Raw genomic sequence first — 16385 nt, 5'->3', positions numbered from 1 at the left:
CTGGAAAATCTGGCCTAAGATATGACTAATAGATGGATGTTTCCCTGACTCTGCCCATAGCCCCAAGCATCTTCAAGAGGTACCTATCACTTCCGTGTATCTTAAACCAAACGTCTGGGGTGGAGGAGAGATCCCCCTTCCCGGGACAGAGTGCCACACTGAAGACGAAGCTTACTGTTTAACTTAGGTGAGAGAAACAAAGAATTATTTTACTAGAGGAGATCTCTACAGAGTAGTGATAGCACCTGCTGATAAAGACGACGCACCTTTTTTAAAGCTCTCATTAAAGCTCTCATTTAAAGTCTGTTTTGGGGCTGGTTTCTGTTTGGTTGGGTAAAATGAATCCAAATTTATCATTTACATATAGGTGGTGCCAAATGTTCTTTGCCGGTAAATACAACAGAAACACAGAGGAAGCTGGGATAGAAAAGATGGACTAATCTGATGGAGAACTTGCAGCTTTGGTCATCATTTAGTCATCGCTGCATGGGTCCATGGTATCAGGCACTGCTTTTGAGAACCAGTAAGTAAAAGTAGAGGGAGTACAAGCACACACCCTCCTGATATTGCTTGCAAACATATTTGGCCCCAATACTCATTCAGAATCAGTGACAAAAAGTAAATCCCAAAGCGAGTAAAGCTGGTCTCAAGTCCTTAGTGTTGCCACCAAAATGCCTGGAGGCCTTTCAGTGCCTGGTTCAAGAAGCCACCAGTCACTTCTGCTATGAGGAAACATTTAAAAGGAGAAAACACCAGAGGAACTGTGAGTTTAACGCCCTCCAGCACTTGCAAAAGTCCGAAGTGAAAAGCGCTAAGATTTCCAAATCGTGAATTTCTGTTTGCAAATGCCAAATATCCCCGCTGCGACTAAACCTGCAATGCTGACACCTGCAATAAGCAGTACCGTAAATACAGTTTAACAGTACATAAATACGGTTTAGGAAGAAGAACTGGTGCGCAGAGGCCGTTGCTTCAACACAGGGAGGGTTTCAAAGGAACCGCTAGCACTGGATTACACTCGGTGACATTGGGGAGTGCTGGCTGTCCCCTCCTGGTGTGACACACAGCTGATGAGCAGGAAAGGGAAACGGGGGAAAAACACACTTCATCTGCAGCAATGCTGCTGCAAGGTGACCCCGTGCGGTACAAGCCCTTGCAAACAGGCATGTAACACTTTGTGAGCCATGAGGGGAGAAGTTGTCTGCTAATTAGCTTGCTGGTAATTGGCCATGCAATGTCATTCCTTGAATGAGGACTGCTGGGAAAACACTGGACATCATCTGACCAAAAAAAAGATAAAAGAGAGTTATGGGATAGTAACTTAATGAGATGGGCTTCAAACTGGCCTTAAACAAGTTGGACTAAAAACCTACAGGTGGATGAGAAAAATAAACAGTGGCCTGATCAGAAGAGATTGAGAAGACAAGATGGACACGACCATCTGGGATACCCATAGACAAGATTTAGGAGCCTGGGCTGTAAAGGGTAAAAAACCTGAAGGTGTAACTGTCCTTGCATGTTAACCTGGATCCTCATAGATTTTAGGGGTGTTGCTTATGACTGGTACTGATGGTATTTGGGCAGATATGCAGGAAAAGAGCTGTACCTTGAGAGGTACTGGAGCATTGCACATCAAGAGCAGACACCCTTTGAAGTGGCATCGTTCGATGGCTCCGTGTGGAAGATCAAAGCAGAAAAACACACAGGGCTGCGAGGGCACAAGGCTCCAGGAGCCAGATGAAGCTCCTCTAGGAGCATCCTACCTGCCTTTGACTCCCTGCACAGCGATGGCAGAAGCAGGACAGCAGGGCCCTGCCATCCCCACATCTCCATCGTGCTCCTCAGCCATGCCCTGGGACAGCTCCTGCACTGCTCAGTCTGGAATTGCTTTCAGATGGGGACAGCATCACAGCAGGGGACAATTTCCCAGCCATCCCCCCGATGCAGGGGCTTCAGCCCCTTCATTTTGTCGCTGTTACTCGCTTGCGGGTGAGCGATATTAACATTCGTCTCCAAACGCTCGTACCTCCCACCACAGTCAGACGCAAACACAAACACCCTGATCACACAGTGTCTGGGGCACAGCCCTGGTAGCAGCGATAAAAATCAACACATCAGGGAACAAGAGGGAAAAAGGCAGCACGAGCGTGAGTCAGCAGGCGGGCAAGTGAGCCTCTTCTGAAGGCACTGCAGACACAGTCGGTGCGTGCAGTCACAGCGCCGTAGTGCCCCGATAATCCCAGCGACGCGTCCCCCCTTCTGCTGTGTATCTTCCTCCTGCTTTGGGGAAGGCTTTGCTGCAGATTTCTTCCATCACCTCCCATGGTCTAGGAAAAAAGAAATCTACACCGTGTTCAGAGATGGGAAGGCGAGTGAGGAGATGGGGTAACGCAGAGGACGATGGCCGTGCCACTGTGTCACTCGTCACCACAAAGACTGCCTGTTTTCAGAATTAGCCCCTTGGCTTTGCGGGCCATAAAATGCTCTGCTGAGCCTGTTTACAAACGAGCCTGTGCTCTCGCTCATCTTCTGTGTGTCCCTGCAGAACAAGTCACTCGGGCCCCCAGCCCGGCCCTCTCCCCTCCTCAGCACCGTGCTCGCTGGCTGCAGCTGCCGAAGGCAGCGAGTGGGAAGAGATGGCGAGGACGAGGCCAGGAAGTTTTGCAAAAGTCACTGGGTTTCAACTCACCAGCAAACTTATCGCCAGTTTTTCCAATCTAAATAGTGGTTTTCTGGCACTTTGACTCTAATTAACTCACATTTGTGTATTTTCTGATACCCTGAAGAGGATACTTGCTTTCGTAAACGATATTTATAAGGCATGAACTATTTAATACCTGCTTAGCACATATCCATAAGCTTTGAAATGCCTCCTCTGAGCCAACACCCAGACTTGGATCTCTTTCCTCTTTCTGCTCTCAAAGGCTTTGCGTAGCCTGTGGCCGTGACTCCTGAGCGTGGCCGGAGGCAACCTGGGTCCCTGTGCAATCACCAAGTGGTTCAACACGGAGAGGGGTTGGTTGACTCTGGAAGAGGAGCACTCATGCATGGAGGATTGTACACAAGCCAGCTCTCGCCCGTGTCCCTGGGAAACAAGCCCTCAGCAGTTTAATCTTTGTGGATTTCCAGTGATCCTCCATGTATCTCCACCTACACCATACTCATCGCTGTCCCTCCTCTTCATCCCTAGTCCTGCAGGAAGCCCGTGGGACTTCAAAGCTAATGCCAACACTACAACGTGAGCCCCCACTGACTTGAATGAATCCCAAACGCCAATTCTAATAGTGAGGGTCCTTCCAAGCCTGCAGCTCTCTGAGGGGGTGCATTCCCCCCTCCACGAATGAACCAGGCCAAGTGGGTCAGTCTGGGGAGCAGGCCGCAGGGCATCATCATGGCAGACTGCAAGAGCCAGCTAGAGAGGATGTTCTCCTCACTCACAACTTAGCGCTTTTGTCCCAATGTGGGCAGCTAGAGACTGCCCAGACTGTGTGTGTGCAACACTTTGGGTGCATGAGCCACATGCGTGCTTCCATGGTACTAAGCACCAGAGGACATCTCCACACCATGCTCTCTGTGGGGCTTCTTTTGTGAAGGCTGTAATGGCAGCCTCCAGGAAAGCCAGCTGGAGCAGTTGGATGGTTTACTGCCTCCATCAGTCCTTTTCGCTGCTCCACAGTAAGTCACAGCCCCAGGAGAGGTCATGTCAGGTGGCCCTGGCCACCCGATTGCAGCCACAATTGCGTGGCATGATTAGTGGGGCAAGAGTACAGCCCCAGGAAGCTCCTCCAGCGTCAGCAAACACTGCCAAGGCAACCCACCTTGACACCAGCTCCTTGCGCAAGATGCGTGACAGGGAGGCTGTCACTGTTGCCTCACAGGCTGGCTGACATTCAAGGGGCAGAATTTGATCCAGCGGCCAAGGAAAACACACCAAAGTTTGTATGAAGTGCTTCAGCCTACTGTACACGCCACGGGGGGGCTCTCCAAAGTGCTGGAAATCAAAGCCTTGCTTTCCTTTAATGTCACATAGGACTTCGGAGCTAAGAAGAGACACCTCAGCTGAAAGTCAATGGAACTGGTCTACCTCGCCTGGTGAGATTTCAAGTTGCAATGGCTTTGAGCAGCCCTCAAAGCAGCACCGGGAGTGGTGCCGAAACACCACTCCTATCATTAGAGATGTTACCTAGCTGTCTGTCATTAAGGCTTCTAACTCACCTAGGATGTGACTGCAGGATACAGTCTAGACCTTAGTAAAGGGCAAAAGGATACTAAAATACAGTAACTCTCCACAGTAACACAATGAATACAACAAGTCTCGCTATTTTAACAGCGCAGGATCGACCTGAAATTCCACCAAGACTCATCCTTGAAAATGTAAGCAAGGCAAATGGGCTAAAGAAGTCTGAAGCCAAATTCATGTCCTCTCTAAACAGATGAACTAGTTTAATGGAACCGGACCTACTATTCGCCTGTCATAAATTCGGGTTGTAACTAATAAGGTCATCAAGACAAGGCCTGTCAAGCCAAAAGGCTGGAACATAATTGTAAAAGAAAAGTGTAGGTAAGATATTTGAGGTCTGTCATGAGCCTCCCTCAACCACATATGCCACTTAAACTGATGCAATTCAAAACTGTTCACCTTACTGACAAGAGTTCACCACGATAAAGCCAAGGACCACCCTCAGTAACTTGTGTACCTTGCATGTCCACCCCATTATCAGCCTGGTGTGCATTTTTACTAAATGTAGACACAAACTCTTTTCTCTTCAAGTTCTTCTAGCATCTCTTCCAATTATTCCACTTACAGTAATGACTATTTAAACATATGTACATTGTCACGATAATTTTACATACCAGATGCTATATTACACTTATCCAACACACACGAGTTTAGGATCTCTCTCTCTCTTACATTGAAGCAAACAGAAGTTTTACTACAGACTTTATTCAGGACTTTTCCAGCTAGTTGCTGGAGTGTGGCTTGTAAAAGAGAGGTGCCTTTCATAATGAAATATGAGGCAGGCTGAGCAAAGCCACAAACAAGCAAGCTTCTTCTTTTGGTATTGATCTATTCCAGAAGTCAAGGACCAAGCAACTCCATCAGAAGGTAGCAAACCTGGGCACTGCCTGGGCACTGCCTTGGACAATGGGCATCTCAGTTAGCATCAGATACCTAGAAATGTGGCAGCATAAAGGCAGTATGATTGGCATCAACTGCCAACACAAGCAAGATTAAAAAAAAATAATAATATATTTAATTCCACGGTATTTACAGAGCTCTGAAGCAACAAATAATGATTTAACAAAACAAACTGATGATTTGTGTACACAGAGCCATTGCAAAAGGGAATGTCACTCCCAGACAGTTCTGGCGTGAGTGGTACCAAAAATAGTTTTGTTTTTTTTTTTTTTTTTTTTTTTCTCATGCATGAGGTCAAAAAAGGGTATTTAAGCACAGAGGTGACCAAGAGACAAAAGGTTGAACTGGGTCAGTATCCTGCTTTAGATGGTGGACAACAGCTGTACCTCATGAAAAAGTGTAACGGGGCAATGCTCTCACAAAATAACTGCCTCTTGAATAACTTGTTTCATCAGGGGTCCACAATCAATGTTGTGTACCCAAATCGGTGGTTTGCTTAACACGACCGTGTGATTTCAGCTTCTAACTAGGAAACGCGGTGAAATCACCAGCTGTCAATCCAAGGGGCAATGAAGAAACACAAAGCGAGGAATCTGAACCTAAGGTGTCCACAGATCTCTCAGCTAACAACAACGCCTCTCTTGGTTGTGACCTGCAAAGATGTGAAAAAAGAGCTGGATAGCCAGCCCCTGCAGGGAGAGCAAAAAGGAAGAAAATCCAAGGCTTTCAGCCGCCTGGGTATGTTGTACACTCAAAACCACAAGACTCCCATTAATGTTTACAGAAGTCCTGCATGCAGCAGACGCACGAGGGAACAGGAGACCTAGAGGGAAAATTCCCAATTAAAGCTAAAAGGAAAACTACAGAAGAAAGAAGCCAGACTTTGTAAAGATTTGTTAATAAAACCGCTATCTGAATGGGACAGTGCAACAACTTTGGCATCGCGCTTTTGTTTATACCGAGGGGATTTTATTACCATCTTAAGTACCTCTTAACAGCTGTAAATGAAAAAGAAAAAAAGAAAAAGAAAAAAGAAAACCAGACATTTTTATTACCCAGAGGATCAGACTCCTCAGTAATACCATCCTGGTGTTTTTACTGACATGAATTTGGCCCATTGTTTCTCTCTCTTAAAATGTTAATTGGAACCCCCTAGGATTGTTCTTTCTAGGTGTATTTATTTGACTGAAGGCTCAATACATACAGGGCAAATATTCGTCCTTAATAATGCTCAGGACTGACTACAGATTTCATGTCCAGGGGTAACTGAGGCCACCAGATATCATAATCAATGCATTCAATTTGAGGAGCTCATGATCGTGGATGATGGTCAATTCATTTTTCACTCCATCTGCAGGTTTCATAGGCTGGAACTAATTACTAGCAAGAATTTTTAAAATTCTATTTAAAAGTTACCATCAGAGGATGTTGAATAGTCTGAAGTTTTATAGGACTATCTGAAGGACAATTCCTTCCACAAATTTGCAATAAAGAATGGCCTGCACTTTTGCAGTTTAATCCCACGGTAACAATAAACTGCCTTCCCTCCAATATTAGCTCAGCTCTTCTTACTCCTTGGTTACCATGATCAAGCAGACAAACTTTGCCCCACAGCCCTGCCAAGAACGGAGCATTCTTCAGTGCTAGGACAAGTGTAAAGCTGCATAGTATCAGCGTAAAACAGTCATGGTTTCTGAATTCTTGTCATGTAATTACTCATATGGGTCTTACCACCTCAGGACCTCCTTGTGAGATGGTTAAGAAAAAAAAAATAATAATTTTGAACATCCCCAGAAAGGAATTGCTCCCCATTTTACAGCTGAGGAGCTGAGGCACAAAGAGCAAAGAGATGACAGAAGTGCCTGACTTCCACTGAAACCACAGGACTGAGGCACTTTCCGAAGCACTATTCCTGGGTAAGGGATGCCTGGCTTGTGCAAGATGACTACAGCTATGCTCAGTTTGAAGCCAGCTTCTCTGTGTCCTCAGAGATGCACTGAACATGCCACACTGCCCTGCATGCTGCTTTGTGCACAAACCACGACATGTCCTCTGCAAAGCCCCAAGATCCCTGGCGTAAGGCAAACTGCTGACTCGTGTTATCTCCTCCTCTTCCCCACTCCAAACAGCAGCCCTCCCCACAGAAGGTCAAAGATTGCTTGGCACGTCCAAGATCTGCCCATTATTTCATCACTTCACGGCAGTCTGCTCTGCAACACCTTGGCCACCTCTGCGGCCAGATTGACGTCAGACTGCTTTTGGAGTCCTTTCACCATGCTCCTGGTCCATAACTAAGCCTTATGGCAATCAAAAGGTAAGATTGCTGCCCGCACAAGAGTCAACAAGGGCTGAAATTGAAGATTTGCAATGGGGGCACACTACAAGAGGCACAGGGAAAGGCAGTGTCATGTGGCACTGCTACTTGGGATCAGAAAGCAATGCGCGTTACCACTTTGGCCAAGCTCCCGAGTGGAGTGATACTTTCTTCCTTGAATTAGCCTGGGTGCGATCACCCATGCCACCACCCATCCTGCTGCTGGCTGGGATGCCACTAACCTGCCTGTCCCTGCACTGGTGTCCCGCGGCAAGCCCAGGGCATGCTACACTGTTACACGAACGTATGAGAGTGGGGACAGCAGGACTTGCAGCACCAGCAGTGCCGGGAGGCTTTGGTCACGGATGTGCGCTAGGCACTGCGTTGTTACAGAATAAACGCAAAATCTTTCTGCTCTGGCTCGAGACAAGTCTCAGTTGGGCTGACAAAACTGTTTGCAAGAAAAAAAGCATTGGGTAGCAGTACATGGGTAATGTGGTTGCTCTAATAGCTTGCATGTTGATAGCCCGAGTCATTAAAGAGTTTATTTTACACTTCAGCCAATGCCAATTTACATTTTAAAATAATAATGTATTTTAACCTCTGCTAATTTCCATTAAAAAAGCATCTAAACTCTCTCTTGATTCAGCTTTCAAAAATAGTGTTTTCTGTCATCTTGCCTCGTGGGCCCCCAGCGGACCCTGTACTACAAAATCACTCTGAAAGCTGCAGAAACTTCCATACGCACTCATAAAGTTTACCCCCGCAGCAAAACGAGAAATCCCAGCTCTGCACCTCCTGCACACTAACCAAGCCTGAAGCAGAGGGGTCTCTGCGTTCACTGCCAGTCTGTCCCACTTACCCGCACTCCTAAGGCAGCAGGGGAACCAGCCTGCCGGTGCTAACACACTCACAAAAAGAGAAGCACTACAGCTCTTCCCTTATAAAACTTCCACCGCCCCTTTTTAATCTCTGTACTTATTGCGAAGAGTCAGCAGATCAAAGTCAGCTGAGAAGGGCTTGGGAGAGACACTTGAGCAAGGGGCAGAAACTACGGACTTAAAGCATGAACAGGTGCAAAGCATCCCTTTATCCCCGGTACTACTACAGGCTGCCGTGGAGAAGACTCCAAAGGCAGAGCATCCATTTGTGAGTTCAGTAACTGGCCAGACCTCACTCTGCTGAGACCAGCAGGCACGTGACCAGGCTTTAGTTTTTAAGGAGCAACAGATGCCCTGGACATGAAGCTGACTGTGTTTTCAACGCTTCAGTCTGGGAGAAGGCCAGTTATATTAGGTGCAGCAGCAAATGGAGCAATCAAGAGCCCTAGCCATGCAATGAGTTACACACAGCGACCTCCTGCTTAACCCGAGCCCCAGATGTTAGAAGGCAATGTCTACCAGTACAGAGTTCATTAGAAGACCAGGATCTAACGAATTACTGTAGCCTGCCTGAGGTGCTTCTCTTACCAGCCTACAGTTAAACCTCGCTGTGCCAGCTAGGAAAGGTAAGTATGGAGCTGCCCCCAAGTACATTTTATTCACTGCTGCTAGAGACGACATTTTCTGAAGATTTCTAGGCTGCAAGGTAGTTTTTGTCTCATAAAAACTAACAGTAGAAAAGCACGTACCAACCTAAACAACAGCAGCACATGACCAACGTATGACTGGAAAAGGAAAGTCAGGAAAGGGATGCTGTTGCAATGTCTGGGAAGAGCCCAAAGGCATGCACATACAACATAAGAGCAGAACTGCCAACAGCAGGTCACCTGCATTCACGTGAACTGCTGTCTTCTCAAAGTGGAAGGACAACCGGGGCTAAGCAAGGGCTGTGTGCTCCCACTGCATTTGCCTGGGGCACAGAAGGACCCTTGGAAGCTGACATCAGCTTGTGCCTTTGCCCATCCTTGTGAAGCTACGCCTTGGGAGAGTCTCGCACCAGTGTGCAGGGTGCCTCCTCCTCCAACTCTGCACAGATTTTAACAGCAAAGGCCAAAGGCTGGTTCTTTCTGTCTGGCTGGCCAAAGGTTGGTCGGTCCGTCTGTCTGTCTCCACAAGTGTGCCTGTATATGCAAGCCAACAGATATATCCATAAAGGTGCAAACAGTCTCTTCCACAGGGAGAGATTCTCCACATTACATCAGGACTAAGACATTTAGAGGAGATATGGAGGACTCTGCATCTCAGTCCCAGGGGAGATCAGCTTCTTCCTGCTGCTCCTTTGCCCACACACAAAAAGCACCCTCACTCCCGGGACTCTTGACACCACTTGCTGTCTCTGCTGCCAAAACGTGTGCCTAGTTGAGGATGCCAGTTGCATTTTCAAAAACGCCAAAGTAATTCAGCATCCTACATCTCTTCCTTAATGAAAGTGTTCCTAAATGTTCATATTCACTTTTGAAAATGATGACAATCTCCTAAATTACTTTATGCTGGCCATTCTTACAAGTTTGTTATTCCCACGAGCACACAGCGTTTCACACACAAAGTAGAAGAGATGTCTTCACTCCCAGAGGCTTAAAATTTCATGAAGCCGCATGACGAGAGACGTGCTCAAACTCTAGGGACAGGGTGAGTGAGTGAAGGGCCACCGCCTACATTTCAGTGGCAGACTGAATCCAGAAGACACCAACGTATTTATCTTGAGGATGACATTTTTGTGCCGCCATCCCTTCTGCTTTTTTTTTTTTTCCTCTCTCCAAGCAAACACAGAAAATACTGGATCATCTGAACTCTGAAATGACATGTACTGCTACTCCCCACTGGCTCTGTCCTTGTGCTTTCAGGGCGGCAGATTGCTGTGATACTGCAGTACATTGGCCTTTTGCTCAGGAAGGGATGGAGGAAACATGAAGAAGCAGGTATTCTCTAATTCCTGTGGCACCCATGCTGCTCTGTACTGCAAGGAGGACCCTTAGAAATCCTTCAGCCTGTCAGCTTTATAGCCAGTTTGCACGTAAGAACAGCAAAAAGCCCCTTTGGGCAGTGCAATAAACGTAAAGGTGGGCTACGTTCTCAGGCTGACTGCATTTGCTCAAGTTAAACAGCCTCCATGGTCAGGAGCAGCTAATCATCTGCCCTTTGCGTCCTTGCTGTGGCACACAAGAGAAGGACAGGGTGACTGCAGCATCCCTCTGTATCCTCCCCTGGCATTTAGAAAGCACTCAGGGAAAGAAAAAAAAAAAAGTAATTTACATCAGTTTTTGGCTGCCACACACGTATGCCTGGAGAGAGAGACAGGCACAGCCTCTCATTCTTGATTTTTGCATGAGTAGCTTAAGTGGATGAGAGAAGCTTGTTCTGCATTTAGGAAACAAACCTGTCCAGAACGACGGTGCCTACGTGAATTACTAAAAGGCAAGCACATCTTCAAATCCAAATTAGCTGACCCTCTGCTCTTCCACATCTATTTTCAGTCTTGACTGGAAAGAGAATTACAACAACACATGAATTTCTCCCAGAATCAGAGGCACTCACTGACTCTTGCCAAATGAAAGTTTCAGACAACAAGAGGTTAAAAACAACTTACTGCACTAGGGTGTGGGGTTTTTTAAACACGAAAATATTTATACTAATCTAAGACTCACAGAGTTAATTTCACAGTCCTGTTTGAGTTGCCAGTGCTTTTAAAAAATAACAATAATATAAAAAAACAACTACTGGCTTTTCACAGTGCTTCACTCTTTCCCAAAGGTTCATTAACAAAAACAGGCACTTTCCGTAGCTCAGCCTCACGACATCCTTGGGGAACAGCCAAGCAGGGCTTTCATCCTGCTCTCGCTCTTCTGCTCCTGCTGCCACCTGAGAGCACGCTGCTGGCTGCCAAGGGTTAAAGGAAGAGGAGAGAAAAGGGAAAGGGAGCACCCGGCATCCCGAGGGCACCAAGCGCTCGGGACAGCATCCCCGGGGCTCTGCCGCAGCCGGCAGAGCAGCAGCAGAGGAAAAGTTTCTGCGATTTTCGGCAAGCCCTCGCGTGACGTCACCTCGGCCAGATAATCTCGGCGCAGTCAGCACAGGCCTCCTGCCTCCCCATTGGCGAGCCCCTCGTCAGCAGACATCTGAAGATAATTATTATTGGCCAGACAATTATAACAGGAACAACTGTCACCCGGTGCCCATACCCCGACCTGGTGCTCTGCGGCGCGGCGCGGGAGGACCCCGGCGCTCACGGCTCCCGCCACCCGCTTTCTGTCACCGCCGGCCACTTTTTGCCACCTCATGGCCTGCAGCTGGGAGCTGGGACTGCGGCGCTGCCAGCCGGCTCGCTGTATGCCCGCCGGAGCTGTGAATTTCCTGCAAAAATAATAATTTATTCCCAAGAAGCAAGGGGCTGGAGCTGCATTCCCCCTCATGCGGTAGTTCGACGAAAAAATAAATAAAAATCCATCTGCAGATGATTTGCTTCATCCGTCTTTGAAGAAGTTTGGGAGGAGGTGCTGGGAGAGTTTGATCTGAGAATTCGTTTTAAACAATTATTTTAATAAATGCCTGACTTAATCCTGATCTTACTGAAATCACAACACCCACAAGGCGAGCGCGATAAGATCAGCAAGGTGCTGTACCTTCCACTAAGAGCTATCTATCTGATGGCTCTGCAGGCAGACGCAGGTAAACAGCCTCCCCACAACATGACATGTAAGGAGCTCGATGGGAGTAAACGGACCCATTAGATCTTTAGCCTCCTCAAAACCGGTCACCACTCGCTTGGGGAAGAGAAGCGACTCGTGGTGCCTACCCTGAGAGAGCAGCAAGCGGCAGGGTCGCCCCTGCAGCCTCTGGCATCGCTCCGCAACTCCTGCCTCCGCACCAGGGACAGGCAGGGGGACACGCACATGTCAAGGTGAGCACTGAGGGAGGCACAAAAGCCATCTGCTTCTAAGCACTGGGGCATGGGCTGTCCCTTTTCCCTCAGTGCCAGAACAGCAGCCTGCTGATTTAGGCCCAAGCCCTAAAGAGGTCCCTGCGCAATACACGCTGCAGGATGAGAGCCTCCATGAAGTGGAAGGAGAACATGTGGTTCCAAGCAAGGAGGACCTCATTTACTGCTACAAGACCTCTCTGCCATCAGAGGGGCCACATTCATGCCGGCTTCAGAGAGAACATTTCCAGAGGAAGATGTGGGAGTGAGGAAACCAACCCTGGCATGAAGGCGTGCTGAGGAAAGCTCACGTACCAGCCATCGGTGGCATATCTGGTATGCAGGATGTTCATTTGCCCCAGGGAGCCAAGGAGATCAGAGCAGGCTGGATGGAGGCAGAGGAGGTTCAGCCTTGGCCGATGAGAAGCAGCCATTTCATTCCTTGCACCATAATCCACCCAGACCAACTCCGCTGGTACCTAGGGGCACGCTGCTACCCTTGGGCTTCGCATTCAAGCTTTTCCAGCTCTTGGCTCGCTCAGATATAATTAAAAGGGCTTGTGAGTATTTAAGCAGCCCAGAACCCAGACGGTACATAAAGGGATTCATGTCCTACCTAAATCTGGGCTATGTCTTCATACATGATGTAGTCAGGCTCTGAAGATGCTCCTCAAAATTCAGAAGACACGTTCAACACCTAGGGCCACTTTGTCACCCCTACCGTGCTACAGACCTTTTTCTGGGGGGCTTTGTAAGATATCAAGAAATTTTTCTACGACAGAAACAAAGTAACAAATGCCACACCTATAGAGTTTGTTTACCTCCATGTTAGGGTGATGCATTGCATTCTAATTTAAATGACTATTACAGTACAAAATCTTGCCACAGTATTCTTTGAAGCTAGACCACCTAGTCCATCTTCCAGTCCAAAGAGCAAACAACTGTGTTTATCCCTATAAATTACTACTTAGGAACCTCATCTTATGTTAATGATGCATACATTAAAGTTATGCCTACAAAGCCAAGAAGCCAAGGACTGCCATTGACGTCAGTGCAGGCAAACGTACAGTATCATCCTGAGACAATGCAGAAAAGCCTTCTTGCAAGGCCCTTAGCCACTGCATGTTACCAGTTAGTTTTCCCCTATAATATCAGCTGCTGGAACAGGACCTGTTCCATTGAGAGAGTAAGTTTCCTTAAGATAAAAACGCACGATTTAACTTGAAACTCGGAAGAAGCTTCACCTGCATTTTCAGGAAAAGAGTGCTATGACAGAGACCTCAATGGGCACAGCACCACATCACTTGCAGAAACGTTCCTGGGCCACAGGCAGGTTGCTCTTCTTGACTTTCAGGTGAATGAAACATACTAATTCACTGGTTCCCTTACAGAAGGCAAAACTAGACTGCAAAGCATGTGTGCACAGACCGTCATGTCTCTTTAGCTGTACAGCAGAAGCGCAAAGCTAATGGTCTCCTCCTTTGAACCTGGAAAGTGGGAGCCTCACGTTATTGGAGTCCCAGCTGGCTAACCTCTGCAGCAAATGAGACAGTGAGGGAGGCCTTAATAGCACTGCTTAGCATTTATATAGTGCTCGATGTCCTCCAGGCCCTCCGCAAACACTCCGCAAACACTACCTAAGTCATTGAAGTGCCCCAGGAGGGCATTTCAGCATTATTACCCCCATGGTCTCCCCCAGCTGGGGGAACTGAGGCCCAGGAGAGGTTATGTAATTTTCTCAAGGTCAGATAATGAGGTGCAGGAGAGCCCAAAGATAACATGGGAGTCCTGGTTCCTAGTCGTGTTCTTTAATCTAAACTGCATCTCTTGTGGGTTATTACCCAGCTAATACACACGCTCAGATATCACCCCCTCCATCCTCTTTTACCCGTTTGCCCTATTCTGAAACCAGTTTTCTCCCGGAACACGGACAAACTGGGAAGCATCCAACACTCCCAGCCCATGCACATCTATGTGCCCTCATTCCTCCCGAAACACCAGCGAGGCTGGGTACCCCTCACCACCTACTGAGCTCACCTGCGGGCCAATGGAGCACTTTGGTGGCTGTTCCCTTTAGCCTACCCTCAAAAAATCCAAACCACCTTAGTGAAATAAGGGCAGGATGCCCTCAAGTCCCCTCCTGGGACCCTTTGGCACCACCTGTGCCCACGGTGGGGTGCCAGGTCCCCAGTGCGGGGCGTGACAGCAGGATAGCGAGGCAGGGCTGTGTCCATCTGCAAGCGTCCGTCAGTCCGTCTGCCACCCCGGGGCTCCCCCCGCAGGGAAAGTTAATGGGGGCTGGCTGCAAATGAAGTTTGACGAGGGGCTGGGGGGAGAGGGGTTGGAGAGGAGGTAGAGGAGGAGAGGGGATGACGAGGAGGAGGAGGAGAGGGGATGGAGAGGAGGTAGAGGAGGAGAGGGGATGGAGAGGAGGAGGAGGAGGTGGAGAAAGAGAGGGGATGAAAAGGAGGGGGAGAGGGGACGAGGAGGAGGAGGAGGGTGAGGATGAGGAGGCAGGGGGAGGCCGGCACACCGCCACCGCGTGCCCGGCAGGGTCGGGGCAGGTTAGCGGCGGCCGCGGGGCCGCGCACGGCGCCTCGGGGCCGCGCGGCGCGCCCGCTCCCCACTCACCAGTTCTCCTGCATCCACTGGATGGCCTCATGCTCGTTGAACTGCTTCTCGAATTCGTATTCCTGCAAAGTCAACACGGACATGTTCATTGGCCCGGTGGCTGCGCAGCCGCTCCCCGCGCCGAAATGCTGCCTCCTCCTGCCTCCTCCTCGGGAGCCGGGCCCCCGCCGGGGAGCCCCCGCCTCTGGCCTGGCCCGCCCCGCCTCAGCGGTACCCCGGCTTTGGCATGGCACGGCTCGGCACGGCTCGGCTCGGCACGGCTCCGCGCCTCTCTGCCCGGGCCCGCCGGTCTCCTCCTCTTCTGCAGCCGCCGCGCAGCGCCCGGGGGCGGCGCGGTCTTAGTGCCCGCCCGCCGCCACCACAGACACCGCCCGGGACGCCCGCCCCCTGCCACCAGCACCCCCCGCACCCCCGGCCCAAAGAGCCGGGGAGACAGCGAGACACCCCCTCACACCCCCACCCAAACAGCGAGACACCCCCTTACCGCCCTACCCAAACCGCGAGACACCCCCTCACCCCCCCACCCCACCCTGAAATCAAAAAGCACGGGATGAGGTTAAGCAGCACGTGCCCCCCCCCCCAACCCCCAAAATAATAATAAAACTCCACAAAATAAAATCCAGCCCCCTGCCCTTCTTGCGTCTCCATTCATCATGCACCTGCTCTGCAAGGGAAGGGGTTGCCCCTGGGGTGGGCGACGTCCTGCGGGCCCCCAGCCCTGCTTTTGGATGCCATCAGGTCAATGGGGCCTGTGGAGCGTGGACCCTCGCCTCAGGGAGACCCTAAGTGCAGAGTCATCTCTCACTCAGCTCCTCGTAGGGCATGCAATGTGTTTATGTGTCCTTAATTTTCCTCATAGGGCACACAATGTGTCCTTAATTTTGTCTTTCCTGCCTCATCTGCCACATGCTGGTGTCTCCAGCTGAGCTCCTCCAGCACCCTGGGCATATTTTACTGCAAGAGTTGGGCTAAAATAGCGGTCCCCACTGCGACCCCACCGGGCTTGCAGTCCGAAGGCAGAAGGATTGCAGCCTTTGTGCCCAGAAAGCCAGCCATAAATGTGCAGAGCCAGCACAGCTCAGCACACTCCTGAGTCTCGTAGACTTCACTTCTCATTGACATGCAGGTGTGTAACATTGCCCAAGCACTGAGACAAAAAATGAGTTGGAGCCCTCAAGTTGTGGGATATCAACAGCTAGCCGGTTTGATGTTCAAGATGTTTGCATCTTGACTATCATGCTTGTCAGTCATGTTTTTTGACTTTTTTTTCTTTTTTTTCCCCTGACAATTAGAACTCTTCTTTCCTAATGTGGACTGCGTTTTTCACATCATCTGACTTGGGTTTTAAACAAAACACACAGCTCATACTGAAACAGCAAGGCGGTGTTAAATTATTATTTATTACTACTGCACCCAGAGGCCCTCAATGAACCAAGGTCCAGC

At 49.2% G+C, this 16385-nt stretch overlaps 1 protein-coding gene across 2 annotated transcripts in view; it reads right to left on the bottom strand.

Moving 5' to 3' along the window:
- ELOVL6 (ELOVL fatty acid elongase 6) overlaps positions 1-15272 on the bottom strand; it is a 68947-nt gene extending 53675 nt beyond the window's left edge. For both annotated transcript variants that reach the window (XM_035560209.2, XM_035560135.2), the window contains exon 1: positions 14943-15272. Coding sequence is in view for 1 of the 2 variants with exons in the window: in XM_035560135.2 (XP_035416028.1) it covers positions 14943-15031 (89 nt within the window). In the remaining variant the exon portion in view is untranslated. The remainder of the gene's footprint in view (positions 1-14942) is intronic.
- Positions 15273-16385: the final 1113 nt, after the last annotated feature.

Source organism: Cygnus atratus, chromosome 4 (genome assembly GCF_013377495.2).
Source record: "Cygnus atratus isolate AKBS03 ecotype Queensland, Australia chromosome 4, CAtr_DNAZoo_HiC_assembly, whole genome shotgun sequence".
Lineage (NCBI taxonomy): Eukaryota > Metazoa > Chordata > Aves > Anseriformes > Anatidae > Cygnus > Cygnus atratus.
This window is presented reverse-complemented; position numbering and strand designations above follow the sequence as displayed.